This window comes from Betta splendens, chromosome 2 (genome assembly GCF_900634795.4).
Source record: "Betta splendens chromosome 2, fBetSpl5.4, whole genome shotgun sequence".
NCBI lineage: Eukaryota > Metazoa > Chordata > Actinopteri > Anabantiformes > Osphronemidae > Betta > Betta splendens.
In genome coordinates this window covers 15,489,640-15,506,146 of record NC_040882.2, presented here as the reverse complement: position 1 = coordinate 15,506,146, position 16,507 = coordinate 15,489,640, and the positions used below count along the sequence as shown (strand labels likewise).

General features: G+C 41.3%; 1 protein-coding gene across 1 annotated transcript; it reads left to right on the top strand.

The window, feature by feature from the left end:
- The first annotated feature begins 680 nt into the window (after positions 1–680).
- LOC114849106 (protein NLRC3-like) lies at positions 681–15,112 on the top strand. The gene is made up of 10 exons (XM_055505649.1): positions 681–834; positions 4,948–5,055; positions 5,211–5,285; positions 5,982–6,060; positions 6,220–6,448; positions 6,591–8,403; positions 8,526–8,699; positions 12,034–12,207; positions 12,749–12,795; positions 12,915–15,112. The coding sequence occupies exons 1-10, from the start codon at positions 821–823 to the stop codon at positions 13,517–13,519; spliced, it is 3,318 nt and encodes a 1,105-aa protein (XP_055361624.1). The 5' UTR covers positions 681–820; the 3' UTR covers positions 13,520–15,112.
- Positions 15,113–16,507: the final 1,395 nt, after the last annotated feature.

The window sequence follows — 16,507 nt, the reverse complement described above, 5'->3', positions numbered from 1 at the left end:
TCCAGCCACCCGAAACGAAAAGAAAGTTTTAACAAAGCAGAAAGAAAGATGAACAACAATAACCTCCAAAAAATTTAATTAAAAGAAGAAAATGTTTGTTCATACACGGAGCTTCCTTGCAGTACAATGTTAGCGCTACTTTCATAGTCAACGCAGCGTAATGTCCTCGTGCACTATGTGCTGCTACACAGCCAGCGAACACAATAAAAATGTCCACACAAGGCGTTCGTTTCTTGCATTATATCACACGTTGTGGAACGAGCTGCTACCGTTTCTTCTTATTGCTGCAGAAGCTACAGTAGCTTACGGGAAAATACGTCAAAGATGCGCTATTTAACAGGAATGCACTATTGAACTTGAGCAATCATACCAAACAGCTCAATCACAGGACTCTATCTGCAGCTCATCGCACACACAGACTCACACAGGTGGTTTCAGTGGCTCTAGTTTCTAAGTGGGTATGTTTTCCTCATGTTTTTTTGAGTTTGAATACATTTACAGTAGCTGTGGTTCCCCTGTCATGGTACTTGGCTTATTAGTCATAAAACCAGTTCAGTAAGGTCCACATTCCAATCAGTTCATCCCCCACAGTTACAAGCCAACAATCCACATGATGTTTGCGTTATTGAGGTGAACATTCAGGTTGGACTAAAGTGACGCAAACACAGCTTGAAGCTCAGTCTAAAGTCGCCGGCGTCAGTGTTTCCAGCAGCAGTGATCCAGCTTTGGCACCTTCAGCTCCAATGACTGGACTTTTTAATCTGTGAGGAGAGCCAGGTCCCAGTGTGTCTGCTGTCAGCATCACTGCTGTAAGTCTCCAATGCTTAGTTGCAGGTTGGATGTCAGACATTTACTTTGTTAATAAAAAAGTCTGATAAGTCATTACAGCCGCAAATTCACAATAAACAGGTTAACTTATATTTACGTCTAAACGTATGCTTTAGAAAATATTCCCTCATTCTCTTTAACTACAAACTCCTTTAACGCTCCTAAATTTTCTGAACATCTGTCTGTTGATGTGTGGCTTTGTCCTTTGTCCCGTGGAACGTATATCTGACGTTCCACATATGGTGAACTGCAAATAATGATAGCCTCTGACTGTGGATCAGGCCAAGTATGATATAATTATAGTCAGTATTGTCTGTACTGAGTCAGGGTCAGCCTCTATGGCAGCTGAAAACCAGTTAAGTGCGTCATTAAGAATCCCAATTGGTGTTCGTTGTTAAAATAATAGATCTGATGATGATGACGGATGTTGGTTACAGCTACTCTCTCAGGTCTAAACATCCCATTTTAGGTCAAATATCTGGGGTCCCAAAACTCCAGTTGTGGTTTGTGTTCGACACAACGCTCTGGACCCAAAAGCACAGCACAGAGACAGACGTTGGTTAGTGGGATTTAACACTCTCAGGCAAATCGGACAAACTAAGGTCTGTACACAGGCAGGCAGAGATGGTTCAGGCAAACGGTGGTCAAAAACTCGACTAGGCAGAATCTGGAGACAAGAAAGAGGGAACAGGCAAGGCAGGGTCAACACAGAAACAAGGTACGGGAAAACTTAATGGACTAGAACGCTGGCATGGAGCTCAGACAATCTGCTTAAGTACCGGGGTGATTGCTAATGCTTAACAGCTAAAATGATACATGACCGCAAGTAAAATACAACAGAATGAGGAACTGGCTGGAAACAAACAGGAACTTAACAAAATAAAAGTGGAAAGGACACACACACAACACATAACACACTAAGAGATAGATGTTAAATGAGAGTCAGGATGTGTCTGGCAGCTATAAAAGTTTCATCTGCACAACACTGAGACTCAGTTCAACCAGCCTCACTGCATAGTTTCATAGACACACAAGAAACTGGAGAGGAAGGAAGTTCATGGGGGGGAGTAAGTGCTTTTTACTGGTTTGAGGAGGAATCTGCTTTTGTGTTAGCAAAACATGTTGTTTGTAGCTGCAGAAAAAGAGGAACCATAACTGATTTATTGAGACATTCGCAGTTTCAGTGTAACAAAACGCCAGTGTGTACTTTGACTTGCATGTCGTAATCTTCGAGACAAATGTATGATATTGGCTTTCTAGTTGGACACCGTTCAAATCATCACACGTTTGAATCAGTTGTTGTTTCTAAGCTTGTGAGATGATATTTGACTGAAAAATTATTTCTGTTCATCAGTCAAATTCTACAGTACAGGTTTTCCTTTCATGTGTGTGTGTGTGTGTGAACAGCAACAACGACTGCGAAGAGTCTCAGACCCACACGCACAGCTCCGGAGACTCACGGGCTGAGATAGAGGCAGTTTAACGTATTCATAGGTCAGGTACGGAGGGTGGTCAGACAGGCGAAAGTACACAGACGGCAGGCGGGCGGATGGTCGGACAGGAACACGGTCAAAACACAAATAAACACAGGCTTATGGTACCGGCAGGAATGATCCAAAGACGACAAGATAAACCAGGCAGAAACGGTGATGGTGGTGATGGCAGACATGATGGGGAGAAGGAAGGTGGATGTACTGTGTGTGCAGGAGATGAGGTGAAAGGGGAGTAAAGTACTGGAGGAGGATACAAACTGTTCTACCATGGTGTAGATAGGAAGAGAAACGGGGTAGGAGTGATCCTGAAGGAAAAGTTTGTGAACAATGTTTTAGAGTTAAAAAGAGTTTAGACAGGGTGATGAGCCTAAAGCTGGAAATCGAAGGGGTGATGGTGAATGTAGTCAGTGGGTCTGATCCACAAGTAGCTGTGAGTTAGAAGAGAAGGAGACACACACACACATTCGTACACACAATAAAATGAGAGTTTAAAGGTTTTGATAATTAGACATTTAGAGAATAAACTGTGTGGGGTGTTCATAGTTAAACGCTTCACTTCTTCTAGTGACAGACAGCGTTTAAATTCAGCCTGTTTATGTTTGGAAAGATTTAGACAATTGGATCAGTTTGCATTTTGCGTAATTTTGTAATTTGCATTTGAGAGACCTGGTCTAATTTGTCTTCAAAACAATGTTTTGCTGCACATGGTATGTGGCAACATGTAGACACAGACAACCACTCTTTTTCACACTCATACACAATAACCCTGAGTACCTGAAGAAACACCAAACAGACACAGGGAAAACACCAAACTCTGGACAAAAAGGCACCTGATGACCCTGGAATCGATTTTAGAACCTTCTGGTACAATAACAAGTTATAATGAATTAAACTGTGCAACTGAGCAGTTAGATTGCGGGTTTTATTGATCGCTTTGACCTGTTTTACAAAACTAGGAACTCACCTTATCACCTGTTTGCCACGTCTTCACACAGATCTTCCTTTTGCAATCATTCTTTAGGCATTAAAAACTGTGCCAGGTCTGTGTTGTTCTTTGCCAGGGGTCGCAAGCCGGGGGGGCGTAGAAAACAGATTTTAGTTAACTACTGGTTAGGTTTGTAATGGTTTATGGGTGACAGTCCTACAAAAGAGATTTTGGAGGAGTGCTGGTCAAGCTGGGGCATGAATAAGGAGAGTTTTGGTCAGGGGGGAGTAGAATCACCTAGATGGGTGTATTTTGGCCAAAGACCCCATATGGTCCTTTTGTGGATCAGTCCTTTTGTGGATCAAGGGATCTTGAGGATTAAAAATGAAAAGAACTGTGGAGATTTAGGTAAGGAGTTTTATTTGTACGTATTGTATATGAAAAAGCAATACCCTGGGTTCATTCATGTGTATACAGATGGCTCATAGGAGCCCAGAAATGATAGAACCTGTGCTGCAGTTACTGTGCCAAGTCATAACACAGACATGATTAAAAAAATATCAAATGACTTAGACATGTATTCAGTGTGGAGTGGGTAAAACATTATAGGCCGGGTAAAGTTTTAATATGTAGCGATTCTGCTTCTGTTCTGCACAGCATCAGGGCTGGAACATCTAAATATAGACAGTAATTACTGGTGAATATACTGTTGTTATATTCCGAAGTAGTAGTTGAACAGAATGTAGTAGTCAGGTTTGTGTGGACACCTGCTCAAGTAGTTTTGGGGAATAAAAAAGCTGATAAATTAGCAAAGGAGGGTCTTAAGCCTGATCAAACTGACATCACTGTTGTATTGTCAAAGTCTGAGGGGAAGAGTGTGGTGTAGATGAAGGTAAATGAAAAATGGCAGTACTGCTGGGACCAGGAGACAAAGGGCAGACATTTGTGTACTGTACTGTAGGTTGCAGAAGAAAGTGGGAGAGGACAGAGGGTGGAGCAGGAATAGACAAGAAGAAGTGTTTTTTACCAGGCTAAAAATAGGACACAGAAACCTAAATAGTACTCTTTATATACTGGGGAAACATGACGAGGGGCTGCGTATGGAGGGTCAGGAGTTGGTAACGGTAGAACATATGATGATGAGATGTAGAAGTACAGCTGTGAAAGAGAAGTAATAATGATGGATTTCAATAAGAGAGGAATAGAGGTAAAGGAGCGGAGTGACATGCTGACCAGCAGAGGCGATGATAGGCGGCATGTTTTTATATTTCTGAGAGCATCGGGTCTGGATTTGAGATTTCCTGTAGATGACAGCAGTGCAACAATTTTGGATGTGAATAATAATAATAATAATAATAATAATAATAATAATAATAATAATAATAATAAGAAGAAGAAGAAGAAGAAGAAGAAGAAGAAGAAGAAGAAGAAGAAGAAGAAGAAGAAGAAGAAGAAGACGAAGAAGAAGAAGAAGAAGAAGAAGAAGAAGAAGAAGAAGAAGAAGAAGAAGAAGAAGAAGAAGCAGCAGCAGCAGCAGCAGCAGCAGCAGCAGCAGCAGCAGCAGCAGCAGCAACAACTTCCTCTGCCTCCCACTGTCTAGCTGCATTCAGCTGAGACTGAAATAAACTAGAGAAGACTACGGATGAAAAGAGGACTTCAGTTGATGTGAAATGAATGATTTGTGTTTCTTCTCCACAACAGAAAGTGCGAATTCAGCAGCATGAATCAGTGTGAGGACAGAAACGAGGAAGCCCCTCCCTCTGAAACCTGTCTGTGTTGGGACCATGAGAACCAGAACAAAGCTCAGTGGTGAGATGAATAAAACCATCTAATGATGTTATCTTCACCTCACAGACACTATATATTTAATATTTTATTAGCACATATTTACTATTATTGGTCATTTGTGAAGAAAACTTTGGCTGAACAGAGTCACCTAAAATGTCACCTGAATGTGATTTCAGCTTTGTGTCCTTGAAGAGCAATGAGTCAAAGAGCCAGCCTATTGCTTTTAAAGGCCAACCTGTATTACAGTCTAAGTGAGTAGTGTCAATTTGCCAATTTGAACCAGGTTAAACAATGTGATATAATATTATTATATGATGATAAATAGTTATGTCATTTACATTTTGTGGTCTTTGAGATGTGAGTAAGTTGATTCTGGTTGAACGTGAAGGAGAAGCTCTATTCAGTGTTTTTCCAGTAAATCTACTGAATCAGTATGGTGTAACAAGATTGACGTGTACTAACTTGCTGTACTACATTACACTGTATTTTGTTGTAATTATTACTGCAGTAATATTCATACTACTGTAGTTTTTGAAATAAAGTAATGATCACAATCCTGCAGTTATTACAATAATAAGATGCTGTATTTAATAACAGCAATATTTATACTGTAAAATAATGTTCTAATGTACAGTAAATAGCATAAAACAAAATACACTTTGCTTTAAGCATTTAATTCCTTGGAAAACAAAATTACTAATTAAACTACTAACTTTTTGTGCAAGTACAGTAAATGTGAAGTGTTTAAATCGATATAATAGTATAATAGTAATTTTCAATTAAATTTTACATCATATGTGTATAAAAATATTACTTAGCAGTAAAATTGAAGCAGATTCAGTTAAAAGTACAAGAGTCTTGTACAGTCTTGTAAGTTCATCTACCCATCACACTTCATGGACCTTTACCCTGTGTATGTCTGTGTATTCTTAATGGTTCCTCCACAGAGTGGACCTGCAGAGCTCAGAGGTTCCCAGTGACCAGCCTGTCCAGCAGCACCAAACACACCTGGACTCCATATTTATGGTCTGTACATGTACAACTATTACTGTTCATCTGTTGTGTTCACAATAATCTCATGCTGCACTTTTTAGACCAGTGGATTGTCAGTGTGTCCAACATGGATCTGATGTTTGGTTCCATGGTTTTGGTTGGATGCTGTTATTCATATAGTTTCTGTTCCAGCTGCTGGAGGAAAACATTGTCACTTTTGTGAAGAAGGAGTTAAAGGAGATCCAGAAGCTTCTGCGTCCAGATTACCCAGAATGCTTAGAGAGTCAGAGGGAGGATGAGGAGAAGTTAGATGGTGAGGATGAGGAGCACAGGAGGAGCAGCAGAGATGCATTTCTGAAGATCACACTGAACTTCCTGAGGAGGATGAAGCAGGAGGAGCTGGCTGACTGTCTGCAGAGCAGTAAGAGGATTTATAACATTTACCATCACAGACACAATCACACATTTTCTAATGTGGTGGAGATTAAGTTGGCAAATTGGGAATATAATTACACTAACATTATTTAAATAAACAATAATGTTTTTTTGGTTTGTTTATTTAGAGTCTTCAGTTCCGGTTTGTTGGCATCAACTTAAATCTCAGCTGAAGCAGAAGTTCCAGTTTGTTTTTGCAGGCATTGCTAAAGCTGGAAACCCAACCCCTCTGAACCAGTTCTACACAGAGCTCTACATCACAGAGGGAGGAACTGGAGAGGTCAACGATGAACATGAGATCAGACACATTGAAACAGCCTCCAGGAAACAATGCAAAGCAGAAACATCCATCAGACCTGAAGACATCTTTAAAGGCTCAGCTGGAAGAGACAGAGCCATCAGAACAGTGATGACAAAGGGAGTGGCTGGCATTGGGAAAACAGTCCTAACACAGAAGTTCACTCTGGACTGGGCTGAAGGCAAAGCCAACCAGGACATACACTTCACATTTCCATTCACCTTCAGAGAGCTGAATGTGCTGAAGGAGCAAAAGTTCAGCTTAGTGGAACTTGTTCATCACTTCTTCACTAAAACCAAAGCAGCAGGAATCTACAGGCTTGACCAGTTCCAGGTTGTTTTCATCTTGGACGGTCTAGATGAGTGTCGACTTCCTCTGGACTTCAACAAGACAAAAACCCTAACTGATGTCACAGAGTCCACCTCAGTGGATGTGCTGCTGACAAACCTGATCAGGGGGAACCTGCTTCCCTCTGCTCACCTCTGGATCACCACACGACCTGCAGCAGCCAATCAGATCCCTCCTCGGTGTGTTGACCTGGTGACAGAGGTCAGAGGGTTCACTGACCCACAGAAGGACGAGTACTTCAGGAAGAGGTTCACAGATGAGCAGCAGGCCACAACAATCATCTCCCACATCAAGACGTCACGAAGCCTCCACATCATGTGCCACATCCCAGTCTTCTGCTGGATCACTGCTACGGTTCTGGAGGATGTGTTGAAAACCAGAGAGGGAGGAGAGCTGCCCAAGACCCTGACTGAGATGTACATCCACTTCCTGGTGGTTCAGACCAAAGTGAAGAACATCAAGTATGAGGGAGGAGCTGAGACAGATCCACTCTGGAGTCCAGAGAACAGGGAGATGATTGAGTCACTGGGAAAACTGGCTTTTAAACAGCTGCAGAAAGGAAACCTGATCTTCTATGAGTCAGACCTGACAGAGTGTGGCATCGATATCAGAGCAGCCTCAGTTTACTCAGGAGTGCTCACACAGATCTTTAAAGAGGAGAGAGGACTGTACCAGGACAAGGTGTTCTGCTTCGTCCATCTGAGTGTTCAGGAATTTCTGGCTGCTCTTCATTGTCATCTGGCCTTTATCAAGTCTGGAGTCAATCTGTTTTCACAACAATATTCAAATTGTCTATGTTCTAAACTGTTGAGCTGTTGTAGAAAGAAACCTGACCCAACACAGTTCTACCATGATGCTGTGGACGAGGCCTTACAGAGTCTAAATGGATGCCTGGACCTGTCCCTTCGTTTCCTCCTGGGTCTTTCACTGCAAAGCAACCAGATTTTCCTACAAGGTTTAATGACACAGACAGGAAATAGATTAAATGTCAATCAGGCAACTGTTCTGTACATCAAGGAGAAGATCTCAGAGTCTTCTTCTTCAGAGCAAAGCATCAACCTGTTCCACTGTCTGAATGAACTGAATGATTGTTCTCTAGTGGAGGAGATCCAACAGCACCTAAGATCAGGAAGTATTTCTACATCTAAACTGTCTCCTGCTCAGTGGTCAGCGCTGGTCTTCTTCTTATTGTCATCAGACAAAGACTTTGACGTATTTGATCTGAATAAATTCTCTTCATCAGAGGAGGCTCTTCTGAGACTGCTGCCTGTGGTTAAAGTCTCCAACAAAGCTCTGTAGGTATATGGATATGTAAAGGTGCTTACTGTACTGTATGTTGAATGAAATATTTATTATTTTATATCTTTTAAGTAGAAGTAAAAAATGCAATAGTAAATAATAATTTTCTGCTCATCAGTCTGAGTGGCTGTAACCTGTCAGAGAGAAGCTGTGAAGCTCTGTCCTCAGTTCTCAGCTCTCAGTCATCTAGTCTGAGAGAACTGGACCTGAGTAACAACGACCTGCAGGATTCAGGAGTGAAGTTACTGTCTGATGGACTGAAGAGTCCTCACTGTCAACTGGAGACTCTCAGGTCAGGATTAAATACCTTAACGGCATTTTTTGCAGCTTTTGGAAAAATAGGCACAATTTTATCCAAGCTAACCACTTGTTAGCTTGGTGTCCATGTCTATGAAGTATAACTATATACACCAAATTATCTCCATGTATTGGCCTAATGTCTGAAGCGTGTAAATATGATAAATTGTTAAACTACTTCAGGTTACTCTGTAACCTTTTCTACACATGCATTTTTTAAATAAAATTGCTTTTAGACAACTTGAGTTGGGGGTGAGGCGATAGAGAGAGAGAAAAGCACAGCAACAAGCAACAATAGAGCACAGGCAGGATGGTTGGACCAGAGAGGGGGGAGCACAACTACTGGAGAGAAAGAGACAAGGTTAGTTGAATGGAACAATGATGACAGGGTATTGGATAGAAGAGATACAAGGAAACAGAGAAGCTCAATGTATAAATTAAGTCCCCCAGCAATATATGTCTATTGCATCTTAACTAAGAGATGGCTCCTGTGACTAACAATCATTTCCAGTGAACCTGAACCATCTCTAACTATAAGCTTTTTCAAAAGGGAAGGTTTTAAGCCTGATCTTAAAGGTGGAGAGTATGTCAGCTTCTCGAACCTGAACAGGGAGCTGGTTCCACAGCAGAGGAGCTTGGTAGCTAAAAGCTCTGCCTCCCATTCTGTCAAGTACTTGGATGTGACAGACCCACATGCACGGCTCGGTGACAGACAGATGGATGACAATCAGTGTTTTAATGGCATACTCGGCAGGGTCTTACAGAATCAGAGGTCGGCAACAGATCAGTCAGGCTTAGGTACAGGCAAGGACATTCCATAAAAGCTCTGTAACTTACAGGACAATCAAGGCCTTCACTGGAAGGTGGCGATAAACACGACGATCTGACAGAGGACTAAGGTGAACACTGGTCTCTAAATACACAGACTGATTACATGATGAACAGATGGCGGAACACATGACATATAGTCAACGTGGCATGAAACCTGGATGAGCAGAAGACCGGAAATGCCCACAAAATAAAACCCGGAAATAACTAAACAGACTCAAATTATGACACATTCTACATTTAAAGACACTAGGAACCACAAATAGCCCAGCGCTCTAAGAAAGAAGTGTTCTGCTGGGAGCATAAGGAACTATGATATCTTTAAGATAAGAAGGAGCTTTATTATTAAGTGCTTTGTAGGTGAGTGGGATAATTTAAATTCTATTCTACATTTTACAGGCAGCCAGTGCAGAGAAGCTAATGTAGGAAAAGTGTGATCTCTCTTTCTAAGTTTCATCAGAACTCTGGCTACAGCATTTGAATTAGCTGGAGGCTTTTTAATGACTATCTGACTCAATAGTGTCTCTCTGATTTTTAGGCCCAACAATAAGAATTTCAGTTTTATCTGAATTTAGTTGAAGGAAGTTTGGGGACATCCAGGATTTGATGTCTTTTAAACAATTTTGAATTTTGACTAGTTGATCTGATTCATTTGGTTCCAAAGACATATATAGCTGAGTATCATCTGCAAAACAATGAAAATCTAAAAAATGCTTCCCAATAATCTCATCTACAGGTATATACTAAACAGTATTGGACCAAGCACAGAACCCTGTGATACTTCATAGCTAATCCTTGTGCATATGGAGGATTTGTCATTAACATGAACAAACTGAAATCTGTTCAACAAACAGATTTAAACCATTCAGTGTTGTTCCTTTAATTCCGTTTCTAGTCTCTGTAATGCAATGTTATGATCAGTTGTAATAAATGCAGCACTACGATCTAACAGGACAAGAACAGAAACTATACCATTGTCTTAAGCTAAGAGAAGATCATTAGTGACTCTAACCAGAGCTGTTTCTGTGCTATCCTGACTGAAATGAGGCAAAAGATGATGGAATCATCTGCTTGAATCTGGCAACAGTGTTGTCAGATAAACATCTGCTATAGTAAGATTTCTTTCCAGCTATTGTAAGGTCAATTATGGTAAGTTCAAAAGTTAATAAGAAATGGTCCGATAACAAAGGGTTTTGAGAAAGAACTATTACATTTTAAATTTCTCAACCCCATATGTCAGGACAAGATCGAGGGTATGGTTAAAAACATAAGTGGGTTCATTTACATGCTGAGTAAAACCAATAGTGTCTATTAATGAGTTAAAAGCAGTGCTCAGACAGTTACTGTCAACATCTATACTGTATGAATGTTAAAGTGCTTGAATATGGAGCAGGACGACGGTAAACAATACAAAACACAACTGGCCTCTGGGTTTTAGAGTCTGGGTGAGAAGGGCTCAGAGTGAGGCTAACTATGTTTAGGTTTAGGAGTAATTAATAAATCTGATTTATAAATTGCTGCTACTCCTCAACCTCTACCTGTACTTCTTGGAACATGATAGTTGATGTGACTCATTGGAGTCGACTCATTTAAAGTAACATATTCATCCTGCTGCAGGCAGGTTTCAGTGAGACAGAACAGATCTATGTCATGGTAACTTATCAAGTCATTTATTACTAAGGATTTAGATGAGAGAGATCTGATATTTAATAAACCACACTTTATTAACTTACCGTTACTTCGTTCTGTAAGAGTAACTGTTTTGATGTTTATTCCATTCTGATAAGTCACTCCTCTTTGTTTTGTGTTTGACTTGTATAGTTTAGGTGGTCGGGGAGCAGACACAGTCTCTATGCGATAACTAAGACTAAGAGTGGGTCGCGTCTGTAGAGAACTTGCAGAGAGGCGTGTAGGACTGCGACTCTGCGTCCTGGGCTCCACTCTGAGTTGTCACAGAGTGGGGAGACTAAGCAACATGGCCATGGTACTAAAGAGCAGAGAGGCTCCGTGGATGGACGCCGTCTCTTCTAATCAGCCCAGGTTTTCCCCCAAAAGTGCTCCAATTAGCCACAAAGCCCACATCGCTTGCAGGACAGGATCTAGACAACCAGCGGTGGAGCGATGACAGCCGGCTATACATGTCATCGCTGGTCACATTAGGGAGGGGTCCAAGGAAAACTACAGAGTCCGACATTGTTTTGGCAAACGAACACACCACCGTGATCAAGTGTCAGTTAGCTGCTGATAGACTGAACATACATGGTCAAGGTGATCAGTATTAGCTGGGGCAGGGAGAGTTGGAAAACCAGCAGCACATTGGCTCTCGAGGACCAGGGTTGACCACCCCTGGTCTAAACTTAACCTGCATTGTCTTTCATAATTTTTTTTATTCTAGGTTTGTCAAAATCTCCTTTAATTTGTGATTTAATGATGAATGTATGACGTAATTGTGCTACATACAAATGCACCTCCACCAAGTCTGTGTGTGGTTGTGTGTGCAGGCTGTCAGGTTGTCTGGTCACAGAGGAAGGCTGTGTTTCTCTGGCCTCAGCTCTGAGCTTTAACCCCTCCCATCTGAGAGAGCTGGACCTAAGCTACAACCATCCAGGAGAATCAGGAGAAAAGCTGCTGTTTGCTGGACTGGAGGATCCACACTGGAGACTGGACACTCTCAGGTATGGAGAGATTTGTTTTAGCATAAACATGAGCAGTTCACTCACTGAGGAGCTCCGCTAAATGTCTGGTGCCAGTACCAGCAACTGCAATTAAACATGCTATGTATAGAATTAACACAAAGTGATGAACAGCATCAGTGAGGAGGTGAAAACATTTAGTTTACATTTTAAAACCTATTCATTCCAATCTTTACTTTATTTATAAAGCACCTTAGATCACCCTGTAGTTCTGTAGTGCTGCACAAAAACAAAACACCCAAAAGGATTAGTATAGATATACAATATGTAAAGCAGATACAGAAAAAACAAATTGAAAACAAAGGTAAAATAAAAAAAAAAACAGTAAAAGCCAGCACCTCAGACTAGATTAACATGCCAAGGAAAATGAAAGTTTTAAGAAAAGATTTAAAAACAGCAAGTGAGTGACCTGCGCATTGTGTAATGGCAACTAATTCCACAACTTTTGGTTAACAACTGAAACTGTGTATTAGAGCCATGTAATGTCCATGTCTGCATGTTTCTGACCCCCTCATTCTTTCAGGATGGAGCCTAGTGGAGTCCAATGGTTGAGACCAGGTCTGAGGAAGTGTAAGTGTGTTTTTAATGATATCAGCAACATTCAACCATCTTCAAACTGTCATGAGTCATCATCAAACTGATGATAGATCAATAACTGCAGCTGGATTGTGTCTTGTTCTCTCCATCAGATTTCTGTCAACTCACAATTGACACAAACACCGTGAACAGAAAACTACAACTGTCTGACAACAACAGGAAGGTGACACGTGTGATTAAGGATCAGCCATATCCTGATCATCCAGACAGATTTGACTGGAATCCTCAGCTGCTGTGTAGTAATGGTCTGACTGGTCGCTGTTACTGGGAAGTTGAGTGGAGAGGACAGGTTGATATATCAGTAAGTTACAGAGGAATCAAAAGAAGAGGAGACAGTAAAGACTGTTTATTTGGATGGAACAAACAGTCCTGGAGTCTATTCTGCTCTGATGATGGAGGTTCTTCTGTCCGTTACAATAACAAAGACACGTCCATCTCCTTCTCTGTGTCTAACAGAGTATCAATGTATGTGGACTGTCCTGCTGGTTGTCTGTCCTTTTACAGTGTCTCCTCTGACAAACTGATTCACCTTCACACCTTCTACAAAACATTCACTGAACCACTTTATGCTGGGTTTGGAGTCTGGCCTGGTTCCTCAGTGTCTCTGTGTAGAATTTTGGACAAAAAGGCTACTAAATTGATCTCAAACATCTGCTCAGGGGCCTCTGTCCACTGTCCCACTGTTAAAAATAGCTAAATGCTACACACAGACTGGACAAATTCCTTTTCTGGGTGATATTTAATACATTCCTCGGCCAGATCAATCTAGATCAGTGGCCAGACTGACAGAATACCCAAAAGACACAACTACTTTACTAGGCCTTGTTACAAACTGCTACACTGCTCACCCACAAACAAGACCAATGTCGACATCTAGGGCCAACCAAATCTTCAACTGGGAAATATTAACCCCACTAACTAAGGCCTGCTCAACTTGAAGCTGAGGCCAGACAACAAACTCTATGGAGAACTTCAAACTCAAGGCGTGCTTATAAAGGAGTAGAGGCCAGACCAAAGGACAGAAGGGTGAGAACCCACATGCAAGGACTCATATCACATGTTTATGAATAATTAAATTTAATAAGGAACACAAACGACAAAAACAGTAATCACTGCATACTGTAGCAGGATGATGACGCTAACACAAAAAGATAAAGGCTGAATACACAAACTGAAGTTACACAAACTCTGAATCCCTGCCAAAGACGTGAAATCATAGAGTACGTACGAATGTACCTGCAAACACTGCAGGACTGCAAGGCACACACAGGTGAAAAAGACAATACAAGATTCATAATAAAAAGTACAGAAAAACCTTTGATGCAACCAGGACGCAAACTCACACAGAGATTGGAAGCAGCAGGCATACAGTATACCACATCATCAACAGACCAACAAAGGCAAAGAGACTGGGAAGCCCTTCAATAGAGAGTATGGTGTAGGTGATCAGCATAATCAGACCAGGCACAGACAGGAAAGATAACAGAAACGACATGATACCATAAACACTACACAACAGCCCCTCCAATAATTGGAGGGCTGAATTGTCACAGACCTGCTATTCAGTAAGGTGAGGCCAGACTGACTGACAATGGCAAAGACTCATGTACACAACATGTACAAGAATTAATACCTTCATCAGACACTAGACACCATAAATACATTCAGTGTAAAACAATGAAATACAACAGAGATAGTTAAAAAAAATATGAAAATTCACTACATTGAAGACAATATGTCTTCATCTATAATCGTTTCATGTCTGTGCTAATTTTGAGTCTTTGTTGTAGTGAGTCAGTGTAATCTAAATTAGTTCCCTTTCATTTAGCTCAGAAAGTATTAGTATCAGTTTAATGCCATATGTGTTTATTGAAACAACAAATCATGTCCAGTATGAGCATGTATCTCCATATAAAACACAAAGGTCACTTGTTAGGGGATAACAATGTTTCACTTCCTGGACAAAGTACATAACTGAATTGAAGACTAAAGAAGCTAAGTGTATAGATAACTGTGGTGGTGTTTCACCGTAGAGGAACAACATCCAGATTCATCAACTCTACTTCCAGTTGTCATCCGAAACCTCATTAATACCAGTACTGTATATCTAGACTACTACTCCCATCAGCCACCTCTGGACTACAGTCTGGAAGTTGTTTCACGTGGAAAACAGATGAGAGCAGGTAGCAGCAGGAGAAAAATATAAAAGGTGTTGATAAAGCCGTTGTCAAGTGAAAAGTTCTCATATGCTGTGAATTTGAATATATAAATAAATAAATATATAAATGTGTGCACATGTGATTTCCTTCTTCGACCGCCAGAACAATCAGCTTTAGTCCGAAAGATGCATCATATGCTGTTCTTTGTGTCGCATTAAGACTGATTCAAAGAATTTAGGGCTGCCACCACGCCTAAATGAGAGAAGACCCGATGCCTTCACAACTGTCATCGGTTTAAGTGTTTTTAGCGAATAGCCTCAACACATCAGAGACTGTCTCGCATCACCATTAGTGTGTTTAAAGAGCAAATTGACTCATGGACGACGTTGTTGCCGTAACTGTTATAGTCGGCCACCCAAGATGGCACATAGTGTATATGGAAAGTGTGTGGGTGCCAAATCAGAGCCAGAGAGATCCATTTTCCACTGCTTGTTCCCATGCGGGTTTGCGTGGAGGCTGGAGCCGATCCCGGCTGTCTTTGGGCGAGAAGTGGGGTACACCCTGGACAGGTCACCATTCCATCGCAGGGCAACAAACACACTCACACCTACGGGCAATTCAGAGTGACCGATCAACCTAATCCAGAACCTGGAGAGACCCCACACGAACACGGGGAGAAGATACAAACTTCACACAGAAAGGCACTCGGTCCGTCCTGGGAATCGAACCAAGGCCCTTCTCGCTGTGACGTGCTACCCACTGCACCATCATGCCGCCCCCAGAGAGAACCACGATAGAATATGAAGACCTGTCCCTTCAATCAAATAATCAAAACTTGACTGAAGAAACAAAAAAACACTCCTATTAAAACAAAATAGTAACGCAACCTGGAAGTGAGTAATAAAAGACACAATTAAATTGAAAATAACAAAACATAGCTAAGGAGCTATGACACACTGTGAGAGAAACGCTGGCAACTATGACACTATGGAGAGAGAACTATGGCTATAGCAAGGAGGAGGCATGGTTAATGGTGACAGAAGGCAATGCATGGCTTTTATGCATTGCACAGTGTCACTATCATGATTTAGTGAAAAGCATGGTTAACAGGTCAACACACACAACCACACACAACATCCCCACGGAAAACACAAAATCAGTCCCCTCAACCCCTTAGTCCCGTCGTGAAATCAACTGGAGGTCATCAGTGTGATAATGCATCTCAGAGTTTATCAGACTCAGTCAGACTACATCACATCTAAGAGATATAGAATGCCCATTCAAGGACTAAGAAGACAAGACCAGTTTACATGCTGATCGTGTCATTTTATTTTGTTATATATTTCCGCTACACTGTAGAAGACAGTCCGTGAAAATATTGTGTGATATGAAACTAGTCTGTGGTGCATAAAAAGGTTGGGGGCCGCTATTATAGAGCACTGAGCCACCTGGAGAAGCCAAAGAGCAATGTGAGGCTGCTGTATGTGGACACATCTTAGCATTCAATACAATCATCCCAAACACAG

What these genes read in the sequence shown, in the direction of transcription:
- LOC114849106 (XM_055505649.1), top strand. An exon ending in CAACCTGTATTACAGTCTAA is followed by an intron (nt 5,286 to 5,981) that starts GTGAGTAGTGTC and finishes GTTCCTCCACAG; the next exon opens with AGTGGACCTGCAGAGCTCAG. An exon ending in ACCTGGACTCCATATTTATG is followed by an intron (nt 6,061 to 6,219) that starts GTCTGTACATGT and finishes TTTCTGTTCCAG; the next exon opens with CTGCTGGAGGAAAACATTGT.